This window comes from Sinocyclocheilus grahami, unplaced genomic scaffold (assembly GCF_001515645.1).
Source record: "Sinocyclocheilus grahami isolate Dianchi unplaced genomic scaffold, SAMN03320097.WGS_v1.1 scaffold967.1, whole genome shotgun sequence".
NCBI classification, from domain to species: Eukaryota; Metazoa; Chordata; class Actinopteri; order Cypriniformes; family Cyprinidae; genus Sinocyclocheilus; species Sinocyclocheilus grahami.
This window is the reverse complement of record NW_015506146.1, coordinates 107,411-125,931: the sequence shown is the minus strand read 5'-3', so window position 1 is coordinate 125,931 and position 18,521 is coordinate 107,411. Positions and strand designations below refer to the sequence as shown.

Below are 18,521 nucleotides of genomic sequence, written 5' to 3'. Positions count from 1 at the left end.
CCTGGACCTACGCGTGCTGAACCGGGCCCTTCACAAGCTCCCGTTCAGGATGTTGACGCAGAAACGCATCTTTCAATGCGTCCGTCCCTTCGATTGGTTCGCAGCGATCGACCTCAGGGTCGACTGGGAGAAGAGCAAACTCTCCCCGGTGCAGAGGATCTCTTTTCTCGGCATGGAGCCGGACTCGGTCAACCTCTCGGCACATCTCTCAGGAGAACGTGCACAGTCGATGCTGAACTGTCTGGGGTCCTTCCAGTGCAAGGCGGCGGTTCCACTGAAATAGTTTCAGAGGCTCCTGGGGCATATGGCATCCGCAGCCGCTGTCACGCCGCTCGGGTTGCTTCATATGAGACCGCTTCAGCCTTCCACGGTACGGCTCCCCTCTCGGTGAGCCCGTGTCTTTCCCTGGCAGTCGTTCACTGCCATCTCTGCAGTGTAGTGATCTCACCCCAGGTGGGTTGAGTCTACCGCAGAGACTTCCATATGTAGTACTGCCCTGGGCCAGTCCATATGTGTAATTCCACATGTTACCTCCTATGTGCGGGATGTGGCTTCCGTAGCGTCCCAACTGGGTACGCTTTCCCAGTGTTATCCAATGCACCACTGTATGGAACAGCAGTGGCGGACACCTCTGCCTAGCCGCTGTCCTATCTTCCGCCCCAGCTGGTGTGGGGGGGCTTGCCGGCTTCCGCAGGGCACTGGAGGGGGTCCGCAATAGTGGCGTTTTCCATACGGATCCCAATTCGTCAGTCACTGACGTAACGTTGAACGTGACTGACTGAATGGGAACGTCTAGGTTACTTGTGTAACCCTCGTTCCCTGAAGGAGGGAACGGAGACGTTACGTTCCGTTGCCACAGTTGCTGTACCACCGCTGTACGGCCGGGGCACGTAGTCTCGGCTCCTCAGCGAAAAACTGATGTGCGTTTGCACGCGCTTTCCTTTTATACCCGCGCTGCGGGGCGGGGTGCGCGTGGTGAAACACGCACGCCAACTGTCATTGGCTTGTTTAGTTAACACTCGAAGGTCCACACGAGATCCCAATTCGTCAGTCACTGACGTAACGTCTCCGTTCCCTCCTTCAGGGAACGAGGTTTACACAAGTAACCTAGACGTTCTTTTGTCACGTGACGTGACAGCGTTGGATAGAGAAATTAGTTAATTTACAAGCCTCCTTACAAACGGGTGCAAAGTTGTTATTATTATTATTATTATCATCATTATTACTATTATTTACTCTTACAGTTACATGATGCTTTTCTGGTCTCAAATTGTAGCTTTTTAATTCTTACAGTTTATAAATGTGTGAATTTCTGTCATTATGGTTCTTTTCCATAACACTGAATGTTGTAACACAGGAAATAAAGAGTTGGTTATTATTATTAAGTCTCTTTCGGGCTCAGACTGCATAGGGAAAGCTTATGGGTCTGTCACGTGATGAACGAACGACTCGGAGTGAATTTCTGTCATTATGGTTCTTTTCCATAACACTGAATGTTGTAACACAGGAAATAAAGAGTTGGTTATTATTATTAAGTCTCTTTCGGGCTCAGACTGCATAGGGAAAGCTTATGGGTCTGTCACGTGATGAACGAACGACTCGGAGAAACCCGAAGACTCGAGAGATGAACTAATCAATTCTCTTTCCGGCTCAGACTGCATAGTGCTTATGGGGCTGTCACGTGATGAACGAATGACTCGAAAAACCCAAAGACTCGAAACAGGTGAACTACTTGACTAATTCCAGTACAGAACCTATCCGCTTGTTAAGTCTGACGTCACGTGTCACCGCTTCCGTGTCCAAAAGCTCTATCAGATACCACGAGAAAACAACAAAAGGTGCTAATATACTCACAATGTGATATAATACTACCAAAAAAAATTATAATCCTAACCTTTAACTCCATACCGAAATCCCAGATAGCCAGACAATGAAAATATAAATAAATAAATATAAAAATTATTTGAGTTTGGGACGCTGTGAGCATGAAGACTGTAGTGTAGACCGCAAATTTGAAAACGTTTAGCTTAAATGTTTAATATGAATAAACAGTGCTCATAAACGGCTGCTGAGATAGTATTCTCAAGTGAAGCGAGTTGAGGCTTGGACTCGGAAACAGCGCTTCTTACGTCACCACTTAACAACCGAATAGGATGTTGCGGATGCTTCAAAATGAACGAATCGTTCAAGAACGACCCAACACTAATAAGAAGGAAGAAACAATGGTGTTTGAGGCTCAGGGTATGCCATTTCCATGAACAGAACTGTTATTATTCAACTATGCCAACGTAAATACAGTTTTCCATTCTATGGCATCTTTAAAGACAAATTATGCTATTACGTGCTACTTATGCTGCAATTTGGTACATTTTCTTAGTCAACTTACTAGAAAATAATGAATTAAGTATTTATAATCAACCCACAGAGCCAGTGTTGTTGTGTCTAAAGGTTGTGGGATGTGTTGTTAATAGAAGGGCTGCTAGGTGGTTGCTAGACTATGCTGCCCACCCTGTGAGGAGACAGATGTTTCACCTGCAGTAGAACACGGTCAGCCAAGACCACCATGGTCACTCAGCCATTTCTCTACCTCTTACTGTTGTACCACAGTGCCTTGTACCTGGCACAATTACAGTGCAAAATGGAGAGTATGGTTGAAATATTTATACATTTTATATATTTCATCTGTCTCTCTCGGAAACACTTTAAGCACAATTGTGCTGATCTTGCATTCCCATTCTCTATGGTTATATTTATACAGAACTGAAATTCCAAGAAAGAGAGAAGTTTGGAACATATAAACTAAAGCTCAGGCCATTATAGTCCCATCAGACCATAACGTCATAGACGTGCAAAACTCTCATTTTTTAAAATTGACTTACAAATGACTAGTTGCATAATCATTTCGAGAGAACCCTGTATGATCAGGCTGGTTTCAGGTTTACTAAATATGTTGCTAGGTGCCATTCAAACAGAATGCATTTTTGAATTTAAAAAAGATAGATGCAGGGTTGTGAAATATAGCGCAAAATCTAGAGATACTTTTTTTTAAAGTACTGTTTTTAATGTGTTTGTTGCAAAATATGTGCGACCACAGCGGTCAAACATGTTAATCTAGTGCATGTGAAATCAGCACAGAGGAACACAAAAACACATTCTGTGTGAATGGGTATCAACATAAAAACTGTCCTTGTGTTTAAAACGTCCAGACAAAGCTAAAGATACTGCATAAGATATAGGCCTATGCAATATTTAAGCAACATCATAAAATTAAAAGTGCTGTCGAAAATAAGCACGGTTGTACACAGTATTGCCTGTGACTTTTTGCTCTGCCAATGAAAATAGTGCCAAATTAAGCCCCATCGGAATTAACACTTGTGCATCCCAGAGCAATAGACAATAATTTCCATTCTGAATGAAACAGTTAAGTAAATTATTCAGTGACTCTCTCATGAAGACAGTAACTTAGTTCATGAATGATGTTCTACTTCACTTTTAGACTTCTGCCATTTTGAAGTGAGTTCCAATTCATGAAGTGGATGAGGGAAGTTTATGTGGACAGGCCCTCGACCCTGAGATTTTGACAGAAGGAGCAAGTCTACGTCAAATGTACTGTACACTTCAGGCCGCTCCATATACCACAATGCAACTAGATTGTGATGTCACCACAGATCGCGTTTAATTTACTCCCACCCCAAATAACTCTATGATATATGATTTTTTTTTTTTAACAGCCCAAGCATATCCGTAATACATATAGAATGTAGCATACAAGGAACATTTTTTAATAATTAATAAACTCCATAGTGGATTCCAGATGATCAAAGGGACGCTCCAATTCAGCCCATTGCAAGGGTTCTGCCAAGTAGTGGGCACTAGGGCTGTGACGGTGAGGAAATTTTCCCACCAGTTAATCGATGAGTGACAACACCGGTAATACCGGTTGGGGTGTTAGTTTGTTTGAGTTTCCCTCTTTTCTTCACTTTCAAATGGCTTTTAAAAGTGCCGTGCAAATTTTACTTTCACTTTCAAATTAGTGGCAACTGCCGCAATTCGGCGTCAAGCAATTATTTGTTTGAGTTTTCCCTCTTTTCCTCGGATTTCTTGACTTTCAAATAGCTTGAAAAAGCGATGTGCGCATTTTACTTTCACTTTCAAATTAGGGGAAATTGAGCTTTGATTCAATTCAAGCAACAACAACGTCAAACTCAGAACTTTTATTAACAAAACTAATAAAAATACACCATATAGGCCTATGCTTAATAAAATAACAAATTACTTAGGCTACACAAGGTTTAAATAGGTATATAAAACTGAAAATCAGCAAACACTGTAGAACCAAATAAATAAGAAACATAGAACGTTTATTAGCAAAACGAATAAGAAAGCTTGGAGGCATGGCATATACACCTTGATGTAAAATAAAATAAATTAAATACACAAAGTTTAAATAAAGTAATCAGCAAACACTGTGGAACCAAATAAATAAGAAACGAATGTTTAACAAAAACTTCCAGTCAATAGGCTTTTCAAAATCGAAAATATTGCCAAATGGGCGCTTTTGCATTTCCTTTCTAAACAATCTTCTGCCATCGTCTTGTTTTCTCACCTCACTCTTGTCAGTCAGCTCGACTCACTCTCCTCACATGATAAATACAATCTGACTCCTGCTCCGTGGTGCACTGTTGTTCACGCATGGTTCGGCACGCTGCACTGAGTGTTTAGTTTTTAAAAGTGTCTGTCCTCTAACTGAACTAGGCTAAATTATTTTTGTTACTATAAAAAAATCAAAACGACGGTGGGGGGCGGTGCCACGGTAGGCAAATGACGTAACCGGTGTTGCGGCTTAACACCGGTATAACCGAAAACACCATTGATCGAAGCAAGCCTAGTGGGCACCCGTGCAGTGTAATCAATGACATACATCCTAGTCAACGAGATGTAGGGAAGTTAGTGAGAGAACGGTATAAAAAGACGAAGTGGAACATAGCCTTAGTCAGTTAAGTCAATGATTCCAAAGAGAGTCACTTGTCGCTACCTAATGGCATTTAAGTGTAGCCCACAGAAAGAGTAAATTAAAAGTCACCACACAAAAAAAGAAAAGCTGAGTGATATGTGACAGACACTGCTCTGCCAATCAAATGCATGAAATATTAGGAAAACTTTCTTTTGTTTGATTCTCATCTCATTTTTTTTATTTCTCATGCGTCTCTTTAGGTTCTAGTGACACAGATGATGACGAAGACACTTCCACGGTAATTGTGCGGTACCCAGAATTCAAAGCAGATTCTACTCAGGAGCCCGTCTACAGCAGCAGCCCTAGCTTGGAGTCCTCCATCAGCATAAACACATTCATTGATTCAGACTTCGGACCAGAGGTGCGATTGCTCGCCCATTTCAGTCATACTGGTTCTGACACTATCAAAGCTTTTGCTGACTCCCACTGCTCCGAAAACCTGCACAGCCTGCAAAACTGTGACAACTTGTGATACTTTTGATATTGCCCCTTTTTGACACTTACACTGACCTACTGTCTCTCACAGTTTTACTGGATCCTTCAATCTTGTTATAGAATCTCTTCACTCTTTCCGACACTATCTACAAGCTGGACTGTTTTTTTGTGTCAGCAGTTTGGATGCTAAGCTGTCTTTCTCTCGCTGTTTTTTAGATCTCTGACTATCAGACAGAAAAGCCCCAGGTCACTGTTGAAGCCACCAGCTCACCGAGTGTTGTACAAGACGCTGACCCGCTTCATGAGGTTCGCACAGAAAATCTCTTCCAAAGGACAGAAGTGCTGGCAGGTATGTTCAAAATGAACAGCATACAAGAGTGTTTCTTCAATTAGGGGAACTTTTTAGTCCCCTGTTAAGATTTTAAAGGAAAAAAATGCTTAAAAAATTTAATTTCTTATTTTTTATTACTTTTTCATTTTGTGGAGTATTGATATTTACAAATCAAGAAAATTCTACTTTGTAAATTTTTTTAGTTTTAAAGTTTTAGTATTACTTTTTTTTATTTATTTAATATTTATGTATACAAATTTACCATTTTTTTGTTTTTTTCCCCCAAAAAAGTTTACATTTGGTTATGATGGAAATTATAAGTGATGAGGTGCATATTTCTGCAAAAGCAGCAGAGTGCCAGTTTAAAGGCTAGAAATATACTTAACTGAAAATTTTCACATTTACATAATTAAAATTCATAAATATTGACCAATTTGGCCATTTTTTTTTATTTTTTATAATGGACTGCTAGTTGACTTGTTGTGTTAGAAAGTTCAAGGCATATCCATTTTGTGTGTGTGTGTGTGTGTAAAATAATAATAATAGTATTTTTAAACGTCAAATAGAATAAAACATAATTACAAGATATTCAAGGTTGATCAAGGACAAAATCAAATCTTTATCCCAGTACATAAATAAAAGATTTTTCTCAAAATTACCCATGATTTTTGATTTATTTTTTAATAAATTCTATAAGCTGACAAACCATTGTTGTCTCTCTGTCAAATTTCTCTAATATTTTATTTCATTTACATCTGTAAGTTTTCGTTGAAGCATTTGAATATGATGTGTACTTGAATATGATTTGAGATATTATTTCAAACCATATGAATTTTTTTGATATGGTGTCATTTTTCTTGGTGCAGCGGTTATAGCCGGCGGAGTGATTGGCTTCCTGTTTGCCATCTTCCTCATCCTCCTTCTGGTGTACCGTATGAGAAAGAAGGACGAGGGGAGCTACGACCTTGGAGAGCGCAAGCATCCCAACTCAGCCTATCAGAAGGCTCCGAGTAAAGAGTTCTACGCCTGAACGACCAATCATTGCCAACAGTAACATCGTTATAACAACCAACTCCTCTCCAAGAGTAATGGGGGATCACATCGAGGGGATTTTTTTTTTTTTTTTTTTTTTTTTTTCGGCACTCTTGTCAGTCAGCTCGACTCACTCTCCTCACATGATAAATACAATCTGACTCCTGCTCCGTGGTGCACTGTTGTTCACGCATGGTTCGGCACGCTGCACTGAGTGTTTAGTTTTTAAAAGTGTCTGTCCTCTAACTGAACTAGGCTAAATTATTTTTGTTACTATAAAAAAATCAAAACGACGGTGGGGGGCGGTGCCACGGTAGGCAAATGACGTAACCGGTGTTGCGGCTTAACACCGGTATAACCGAAAACACCATTGATCGAAGCAAGCCTAGTGGGCACCCGTGCAGTGTAATCAATGACATACATCCTAGTCAACGAGATGTAGGGAAGTTAGTGAGAGAACGGTATAAAAAGACAAAGTGGAACATAGCCTTAGTCAGTTAAGTCAATGATTCCAAAGAGAGTCACTTGTCGCTACCTAATGGCATTTAAGTGTAGCCCACAGAAAGAGTAAATTAAAAGTCCCCACACAAAAAAAGACAAGCTGAGTGATATGTGACAGACACTGCTCTGCCAATCAAATGCATGAAATATTAGGAAAACTTTCTTTTGTTTGATTCTCATCTCATTTTTTTTATTTCTCATGCGTCTCTTTAGGTTCTAGTGACACAGATGATGACGAAGACACTTCCACGGTAATTGTGCGGTACCCAGAATTCAAAGCAGATTCTACTCAGGAGCCCGTCTACAGCAGCAGCCCTAGCTTGGAGTCCTCCATCAGCATAAACACATTCATTGATTCAGACTTCGGACCAGAGGTGCGATTGCTCGCCCATTTCAGTCATACTGGTTCTGACACTATCAAAGCTTTTGCTGACTCCCACTGCTCCGAAAACCTGCACAGCCTGCAAAACTGTGACAACTTGTGATACTTTTGATATTGCCCCTTTTTGACACTTACACTGACCTACTGTCTCTCACAGTTTTACTGGATCCTTCAATCTTGTTATAGAATCTCTTCACTCTTTCCGACACTATCTACAAGCTGGACTGTTTTTTTGTGTCAGCAGTTTGGATGCTAAGCTGTCTTTCTCTCGCTGTTTTTTAGATCTCTGACTATCAGACAGAAAAGCCCCAGGTCACTGTTGAAGCCACCAGCTCACCGAGTGTTGTACAAGACGCTGACCCGCTTCATGAGGTTCGCACAGAAAATCTCTTCCAAAGGACAGAAGTGCTGGCAGGTATGTTCAAAATGAACAGCATGCAAGAGTGATTCTTCAAATAGGGGAACTTTTTAGTCACCTATTAAGATTTTTTTTTAAATGCTTTAAAAATTTAATTATTGCAATTTTCACAATTATTAAAGTTTTAATTTGTCTCTTTAAACACATTTTCATTTTGTGGACTATTTAAAATGTTAATTTGCTTTAGGGTCTCTATTTTAGGCTCGTCCTTGGTCCAGACCTTATAAAATATCTCAAAAGCAAGAAAATTCAACGTTGTACATTTGTCTTAGACCTTAAAACTATTAAGTTTTAGTATTAAGTATTTTTTTTATATATATATATATTTAGTATTTATGTGTTTACCAATTTTAACAAAAAAAAAAAATTAATAAATCATGCCGTGCATTTTACAGAATGATTGGGTTTTTCCAAAATAAGTTTACATTTGGTTATGATGGAAATGAGAAGTGATGAGGTGCATATTTCTGCAAAAGCAGCAGAGTGCCAGTTTAAAGACTAGAAATATAAATTTAACATAATTAAAATGCATAAATTTTGGCCAATTTGGTAAATAATTGGTTTCTTTTTATTTATTTTTTAATGGACTGCTAGTTGACTTGTTGTGTTAGAAAGTTCAAGGCTTATCCATGATTTATTATTTTTATTTATTTAAAAAAAAAAGCTTTTTGCCAAACACATTGAAAAATGTCAGTAAAATAATAAGAGTATTTTTTAAATGTCAAATAGAATAACAGATTAGAATAGAATAGTATAATATAGAATAGAATAATAGATCAAATATATTTTTCACCTCTGAAGTAGTCAAAAGTACCCATGATTTTAGTATCACCCTTCATCCATTTTTAATAAATTCTGTAAGCTGACAAACCATTGTCGTCTCACATTTCACTGGTATTTTGATTAATTCCATTTGCATTTGTGAGTTTTTGTCGAAGCATTTGAATATGATGTGTACTTGAATATGGTTTTAGATATTATTTTAAACAATAGACATTTTTTGACACGGTGTCCTTTTTCTTGGTGCAGCTGTTATAGCCGGCGGAGTGATTGGCTTCCTGTTTGCCATCTTCCTCATCCTCCTTCTGGTTTACCGTATGAGAAAGAAGGATGAGGGGAGCTACGACCTTGGAGAGCGCAAGCCTCCCAGCTCAGCCTATCAGAAGGCTCCGAGTAAAGAGTTTTACGCCTGAATGACCAATCATTGCCAACAGTAACATTGTTATGACAACCAACTCCTCTCCAAGAGTAATGGTGGATCGGTAGCACATCAAGTGGGACACATTTTTACGGGGGAACCTTTACTTATTTAAAAATGTAACAAAAAGTAATTTTGCTTCGGGAAAGCCAACCGGGGCTTGTATTTCCTTTTTTTGGGATCAAAAACGTCAACGATTGTTTCTCTATGGTTTTTGAAACCAGTTGTTGTCAGTGTATGAAGGTAAATCATTGCTCACAGGTTTTAGTCATTGACTAGTTTGTAACAGTAGAGGTACGCTTTATTAAAGAACAAGACAATTCTGGGATGTACAGTAAATCCTGGGTTACATCTGATACCTTTAATTTTCCACTGATTACATTTCAGTAACTTATCTCAGTGTAGACTTTATCAGTAACTTAATTTTCATCTCATCATTTTTGTAAAGGGTTTTTCTCCCTTGGATTGTGCCATTATGTTCTTCAGTCAAAATGAATGTTTGTATTTCCATCTGGCCGATATCAAATCATCACACATTTTTTTTCAGAATGTTTAAATGTATTTTCTTATATCATGTTTCTAATGTAGTTGGTTCAGTGTTAAGTCCCTGAAAGTTCAAATTCTACTTTGCCTGAAGCCAAGAACACACTGCGCTATACTTGTATTCCTTTATTCTCTCTCTGTTCATGTCAAGCAATCATGCAGGTTAAAGTCTCTTCGAAAAATCAGTTGTACTTGACTGTACTTGGCTGAAAGTCTGCAGCATCACAATTCATAGCACTGCAGTAATTTACTTAAATTATTAAAATTACTTTAACCATGATATAAGTTTGTATTGCACAAAACCACTTATCAAGGTCAAGAACGTTTTGTTTTTCCATGAAACTATTTGATTCCCACTTATCCGATGCTTGGAAGGGAAAATGTTCATTAGAATAAGATATGGATTTTTTTTCACACAAATTCAGTCTTCATTATGAACAAGTGTAAGAGTCAAAGAATGAATCTTCTACGACAGGTTAACATCATTTACCCAGTAAAAGTCATCAGTATTACTGATTTTACACCCACACTGTTCTCAATCAACACATTTTGACTGGAACCCTAATGAAGGCCATTTTTCTTTATTTCATAATATTACCCCCTCATGCGGAAGCAGCTTTTGCAAAGATTTCTCCCATGGTTCTGACTCAAGCATATTCTGCTGAATGTCTCTGACCTTCCAAAGACTCGAACAGTGTTGTTAACAGTGAAGGTGATTAATAACGTGAATCACATCTGCTCATTTTTACCCTTCTTTTCATGTGCATTTCCATTGTTTCTTATAAAGACCTGACCATTTAGAGTCAATGACGTCTCTGTATATGTTAATATACAATAATTTATAGAATATAATTATTTATATACTACATATTATATACAATATGTTAGTTTTTAAAAAAATCTATGAAAATGTATATTCACAAATGTTTTAGAAACCCTTGAAGTGCCTACTGTTCTGAAACAGTTCTACAGGGATTTGAGGACAATTGTGCATCGGAATGATGTTAAAAGCTGGAACTGGAGAAATGTGATGAGTGGTAATGAAACAGAAACAGTATTGTATTTCATAAAAAAAAACACTACTGAATAAACATTTTCTCATGGTATTTTAATTACGTTTCTTGCGCATCGACCTGAATTCACCCTGTGCACTACTCTTTGGAGAAACGCTCAACTGTTCAATCGCTGTGTGTGTGTGTGTGTGTGTATATATACACATGATGAATCAATATGCATGCCAAGTGGCTCTCTTTGGACCATCAAACACAAGCTATGGTGGAAATGTAACACCTCTGATGAAGATTGCTTTGGGATTTGTCCCTGGATGTTAAAGCTCTGACAGGAAAATTTATTAAATGCACAATTTGCCACAAAGGATGTTTCCATAGGAATCTCACACTTAGTAGAGACAACACCTGTCCACAGCGGTCACCGTGATTTTGCCAAGTAAGACATGTTCCTGGATCAACATTACTGTCCAAAAATACAGACTTAACCCAATCCCCACCCCTAAACCTAACCTTACCCATAATTTATGGGGGGGGGGGGGGGTGCGTATCCCGCCTCCTCACCCAAGATGAGTGTGAAAATAGATTTTAATTATGAAATATAATGATTAATTTAAAATATATAGTTGCCAAATGCATAGGCTTTCTAGCATTAATATGATGCTACTATATAGCAACAATTTAGGACAGTCCGTTTCACAAAGTCGCATTTTAATTGTTACATCTCTGACACAAATTGAGAGCAGAACGAATGTGTCACGTTTTAAACTCAACAAAATGGTAAAATGCATATATCAAGAGCATGCTCACAGATGAAAACAACAGTGAACAAAACAGCTTAGAGGAAGTGGATTAGAGCCCTGCACGGGCCTCAAATATAGGCCCTAGCCAGTCTTTTTTCCCCTTCTCCCAAAAAAAGCTTATACTACTGTTTCAGCTATTAAAATAGTTCAGTTTTGTATGTAATGGAAAGTGATTTTATTTCGTTTCGCTTTTTTCTTTTTTTTGTTTCGTTAAATGTAAGTTTAAAAATTTTTTTTTTTAAGTAAGAACCAGGCGGCCAACGGCAGACAGTGAGTTGATCATAGCCTATGTTTGGTCAATTTAGCCTTCTCAAATCATCATGACTTGCCTAAAATAAAATCTATATATAAAATAGTTCAAGCCTATCACAATGTTAGTTTAAATGTTTAACCTAGACTCATATCCAATCGTTTGTGCGGAGAGTTGAAGCTGAAGCTCTGCAGGACATGGAGGCTCACTTGCATTTTTTTCTAACAGTGGAAACAACTTAAAATATGCAGTCATTTTTGCTCATAAAGGTAAGAATAATGCATCATTCCAAACTGTAAAGGGTCTACTTTTATTTGTGTGCACTCACAATATCAACAAAACGTTGTGCTTTTATAAAATAAAGAAAACAAACGCTTTCTGCCGTCTCTCTTGAATCTAAAAGAGAATCTTTTCAGCGAATTGCCTCACAGGCATGATAAAAAATATATAGAAAGCTTTAAATTACTACTTTAAAACAAAATCATTTAAATCAAAAATAGAAACTCTTTTCATGTAATCCCTAAAAGATGCATTTCTCTCTAAAGGCACGTCCAATGATGGCCAGTCATTTTTTTTAAATATAAAAATAAGAAAAAGCCTAAAACAGGCCCGATTATAATTTGCGTTTTATTTTATAATTCTGTACAGTTAAAAAATAAAACACAAATTATAATGGCATATATGTAAAACTTTGTCCTATAATTGTATAGCTGCTTATATTTTCTGATTTTTTATGTTGCTCTGTTCTGAATACCTTAAAATTTAAAGGATTTGCTGCAACTGCAATTTTGTCTGATATGTGAATTATTTATTAGCCTATTTTTATTTTATCCATGCAGCAAATGCTTTAAGAACAGTCTTAAAAATACTTTATTGCATTCCAGACGCTTTTAAAGTACTTTTGACTATAAATTTTACGGGTAGCTAGAATGTAAAAGATTGTCATGAATTCGTTCCCATTTGTAAAATAGCCAACAAATGAATTGTTGTAGGCTAACCTGATCTCGTGAAAGTGCGGAGGCCAATAGCACGATTTTCTGCTTCTTGGCGTAATATTTAAGCAGAAATTGACTTTGCCATGCAAAAGGCTGATAAATTCATAATTAATGGCATGGCTGGTTCAGTCGACAGAAATACGGAAATGTTTGCGGGGCAAATCTCAGGTCAGTCTGAGCGCTCATGGTACGCACAGTGCGTACAGCTGTACACCTGCAGGCGCCACTGGTTGTGGTGGTATCACTTGTCTGTATTTGTGGTAAAACTGCTGCCTAAGACATACTTATTTCCTGGATGTCAGATTTTCGAATTTGGTGGCTATGCGATTTTGTTTTATTCAATACTCTCCAGGAAATAATTTATGACCAGTTGAACCGCATTTCTGCCATTTCAGAAATTTGCTTTATATACAGTATATTTTAAAATTATTTTAAGTCATATTTAACTCATTAAGTTTTACTGTATTGATAAATGTCAAATATTCTTTTTAAAAATAGAAATGTCAGACTTTTTTATGTCATGTGCTTTAGATGACTGGCAATAAAAGCATGTGTCAAAACTCCATTAGTCAGGTGCTACACTCTTAAAAATAAAGGTGCTTCACGATGCCATAGAAGAACCTTTTTGTCTAAATGGTTCCATAAAGAACCTTTAACATCTGAAGAACCTTTCTGTTTCACAAAAGGTTCTTTGGGGCGAAAGAAGGTTCTTCAGATTACAAAAAGGTAAGAAAGAGATGGTTCTTTAAAGAAACTTTGACTGAATGGTTCTTTGTGGAACCAAAAATGGTTCTTCTATGGCATCGCTTGAAGAACCTTTTGAAGCACCTTTATTTTTAAGAGTGTACTGACTCTTCTTATTCTTTGCGGTCTTCTAATGTGACTCTAGGCCTCACAGTTATGACAGTAAACCACTTTCAGAAATATCCAAAGAGGTTTCTAAGTACTCTGACATCGCTAACCAGATCATAAAACTAGCAGTATATGGAAAGGCTCAGAACCGTTCCGATGAGAGGCTGGCTGAATTCACTGACACTATTGGAAACAGAGTCAGTGGCTCTAAGAACCTAGACCTGGCCATTAAACACATGTAGAATGCCCTTACACGGGACGGACTGGAAAACGTGCATCTAGAGCTAGTGAAGATCCCTCACTGGGTGCGGGGGGAGGAGAGCGTGGTGATGCTTCTACCGAGAAACCACACTTTAGCCATCCTTGGGCTTGGTAGTAGTGTAGGAACTCCTCCAGGAGGTTAGTAGTCACTGTCCATCTAGTGATAGTCTTTTAAATACCTGCACATATCTAACCAGCTTATGGTCTTCCGGCAGGTATAGAGGCAGAGGTAATGGTGGTGGAGTCTTTTGAAGAGCTGAAAAAGAGAGCGAGTGAGGCTAAAGGGAAAATCGTTGTGTGTGACCAGCCGTTTGTGAGCTATGGGGAGACTGTAGCCTATCGGGCTTCAGGGGCCTCAGAGGCTGCTAAAGTTGGATCTGTGGCCTCCCTTATCCGTTCAGTAACTCCATTCTCCATCAACAGGTCAGAAGCATCGCACTGTTGATAATAATAATTAAAAGGACTGCCACTGGCTACACTAAAGGCTACTGGCTATTTAAATAGAAATTTGAATAGAAAATTGCGTCAAAGCAGGAAATTAAAATACATTTAGAAGTACCCTTGAAGGATGACACTCCAGAGATTATGTGTTTATCAAATAAATAAATAAATAAATATAACTTTTTTTTTTTTTTTTAAGTTTGTGGTAATTTTTTTTAAAGAAGCCTGTTATACTCACCAATTAAGGTTACATTTATTTAATAAAAAAATACAATAAAACAGTAATATTGTGAATTATTAGTTTAAAATAAAATAGTTTTCTATTTTACTGCAAATGTAAGTTATTTAAAGCTAAGTTTTCAGCAGGAAATCATTCTAATTTCCTGATTTGGTGCTCCGAAAACTTTTCTTATTATTGTTATCAATGTTGAAAACAGTTGTGCTGCTTAATATTTTTTTGGAAAATGTAACACCATCATTCAAAAGTTTGGGGTAAATAAGATTAAAGTATAAAGTGTATAAAAAAGTAAGGATGTATTACATTGATAAAAAGTGATGCTACAAACAAATTAAATAAATTTATATTTCAAATAAATGCTATTCTTTTGAACTTTGTATTTATCAATGAATTTTGAAAAAGAAATGTATCATGGTTTACACTAAAACATTAAGCCGCAAAAACTCTTTTCAACATTGATAATGATATGAAAAAAAATTTGCACCATTATTAATTGATAATATTTGCTGAAAATTCAGCTTTGCCATTACAGGATTAAATTACATACTAATTATTCCAAACTTTTGACTGGTATATTTGTTATATAATAAGCATATTTCTGTGTTTTTAACCCACTCATGGTGTTGTTTTCAGCCCCCACACTGGCTGGCAGTGGTACCAGCCCGGAGTGGCTCAGATCCCCACCGCCTGCATCACTGTCGAGGATGCCCAGATGATGGCCAGGATGGCCTGCAGGGGCCAGAGGATTGTGGTGCGTCTGACTATGGGGGCCCAAACACTGCCAGATGTTGACTCATACAACACTGTGGCTGAAATCACAGGCAGTGAGCATCCTGAACTAGTAGGTGATTTTAAATATGCTATATAGTATTGATCTCACAAAGCACACCACGCTTTTAAAAACTTCCTTGCAGTTATTACTAACGGTTTACAACTGGCTGTTGACATATGTACTCTTGTAAATCCTGTACTGTACAGCTTGTTTTCCTTCAAGACTGATTTTTAGCCCATTTTACCTCCATAATAAAAATGCATTTCAGGGTAAAATGTGATATTCATTGAGGAAAAAAAAACATAGGACTTGAATTTATCCATTGGAAAATTATTTGCTTATTCCAGGCCAGAATGAAGCCAGAATTTGTAAAACAGTGCCTAAATAGCTTTTTGACTATTGGTTAACACTAGCCAATAGCCTGCATGGCCTAGATGATGTCAGCCAAAAACTGAAGTTTGCTTTAAGTGGAGCTAGTTATTTATTTTGTTGAAAGCTAGTGAAGACAACATGTATTTATTTATTTTGGAATAACGTGCACTAATGAATAATGTGCAGTAAGACCAGGATGTATTTTGAAAGTAAACAGGGTTCTGATTCATTTTGCATTTCTGCACAAAAGCAAAAAAAAAAAGTGACATTGTTTACAAGGTATACATTTAGTCAGTTCTTGCATTCCCTGGGAATCAAACCCATGGCCTTGGTGTTACTAGCTTTGCTCTCTACTTTTTGAGCTGTAGTAAAACACTGTGTCTCATTGAGAAATAATTGCAAGAATTATTTGTATTTATATGCACAGGCGAAATTCTTGCAAACAAAATATTGGCTATTTCACAACACGTGTACATGTATGAATTTGTTCTTAACCTAGTTTTAAGGTAAATTAATGTGAGTTTTTTTTAAATGAGCAAACCTTGAGGTTAGTAATCTGCATAAAACATGGCCAAACTATATACATATATGGGATTTATCCCCTTTCATCACTCTCAACAAACACTTTCAGCTCTCAATGAGATCACACACAGCAAGAAGCTCCAGCAATGCAATGCTTGCCATTCTCAAAACAAGTCTGAACACCATAAACACCTTTTATACAGACCTCTCACTAGCCAGTGTGTATCTGCATAGGAACCTCACACATTGTATAAAATCCAACCTTAACATGTAAGGCCACCCAAAATATATGTTTTGTACTGCTTTCAGTTATTACTACATTTTTACATTTTGAATAAAAATTATTGTACAAAAATGTATTGATTAATCACGATTTGTTTTGTGAAAATTTTTGTATACACAAATCAATGAATGAGACCCACTTCACCAAGCAATTTTGGTGAATGGTTGCAGTTTATCAAATAACTGACTTATTAAAGGTGTTTTCAGAAAGTATTCTTAGGGGCTATCCACATACATACATTTTTGCATTGAAAATGCAAGATGCTAGCAGTTTTTAAATGCTGTGTCATATGCAAAAAAGCAAGTGCATGAGTCAGACATGTCCATCTAGTGCTCAGGAAATAACGGAAAAAGTAAGCTAAATGCACAGTTAAATACAAAAACATGTTCTGTGTAAACTACCCCTACAAGAATTCTTCAGTATTTATGTTAGGGTTGATTGACACAATGTGTATTGACCATACAGAGTCAGATTGAGATGAATGGGATTGTCTCAATTCTCCATTTGCTCTCTTTCAAAACCTAGTGAGCTACCACCTTAGGTATTATAGCTGCCCCGCCCCTGACATAAAGACTGTTCCAAAGATAGGAATAATTATGCTGCTTCCAAAGATACCTTGTCTTGGCCGAATTCTAACTAAGAAATGTGTCCTTTGTGGAGAAGGCAATTGGAATAACACCAAGTTCAATAAGAAAATACATCCAAGCCAGACAAAGTGAAAGAAATGCCAATTAGAGATGTATTTAATTCAGTACTGAAAATTATCGGTAAAAATAGTTCAGGGAGCTGTTGCCTAATCGGTCGGTGGGAGGTTTCACCACGGTTAGAATGCTGTCTAGGTTGACAGTATAGACCATGAAGCAGCTCTGAACAGAACCGTTATCTGTGTGGTGTCCTCTGCCGATTCTCAACAGCCATGATGAGCCATGCAGTGGTCATTCTGTCGTTTGTTTGCATTGCTGCTCTGCAGGACATGCATTAGGGAAACAAATTTAGAAATCTACTTCTTCTTAATGCTTGTGTTTATGGAAAATAATCTGTTAGTCAGGAGTCAGAGGTATAAGGTATCTACAGTCTTAGCCCCAATTATAAACAGTATAGAGGATTTCTCAGCTGCCCACCTAACACTGTAGCCCCTTTGACTGATCATCATACATCTGTCCAGTATCCACTGCCAGCCTATATCTAATTAGAGACTTGTTAGGGAAAGTTTTCTACTCCTATCAGTGTGCTGCCCTTTCTGTCAGTTCCACAGCAATGCGTTATATTTTCAACACTCTTCCCTGTTAATATCTTCTGTGGGAGGTGGTGAAAGATTCAGTGTGAATAAGTGTGAAGGGAAAAAGAACCATTCTGCAGTCTTAAATTTTAATAGAAGCGTTTAGTTAAGGAAAATAAAGTCTGAGGATGCATGCTTTTCATGGCAGTATAGCAATTATTATTAATGTTAATAAAATATATTCATATGGTCACAAAGTCTGCATTTATTTGATTTAAAGACATTCAAAATATATTTTAAAATGTATTTTTTCCCCTTTGATGGCAAAGCTCCATTACTCCAGTCCTCAGCGTTACATGATCTTTAAGAAATCATTCTAATATGCTGATTTGATCCTCAAGAACCCTTTCTTATTATTATCACAGTTGAAAATGGTTGGGCTACTTAATGTAGTGTGGAAACTGTGATAAAATATTAGTTTTGCAGGACTCTTTTATGAACAGAATCTGAGAAAGTGCAGTGTTTGAAGTAGAGATCATTTTAATGCCTTTCATGTCATTTATGATCAGTTTAATGAAATAAAAGCAACAATTCATCATTGTGATCTCAAACTTTGATTGAACGGTATGTGTGTGTGAGTATATATATATAT

General features: G+C 37.4%; 1 protein-coding gene and 1 pseudogene across 1 annotated transcript in view; both read left to right on the top strand.

The window, feature by feature from the left end:
- The window catches only part of LOC107564852 (syndecan-2-A-like), a 38,230-nt gene extending 31,312 nt beyond the window's left edge, over positions 1-6,918 (top strand). Inside the window, exons 3-5 of the mRNA XM_016250024.1 lie at positions 5,215-5,375; positions 5,666-5,798; positions 6,647-6,918. Of these exons, the coding sequence (XP_016105510.1) occupies positions 5,215-5,375; positions 5,666-5,798; positions 6,647-6,810 (458 nt within the window). The 3' untranslated portion in view covers positions 6,811-6,918. The remainder of the gene's footprint in view (positions 1-5,214; positions 5,376-5,665; positions 5,799-6,646) is intronic.
- A 399-nt stretch (positions 6,919-7,317) lies between these two features.
- Positions 7,318-18,521, top strand: part of LOC107564864 (carboxypeptidase Q-like) — a 58,231-nt pseudogene continuing 47,027 nt past the window's right edge.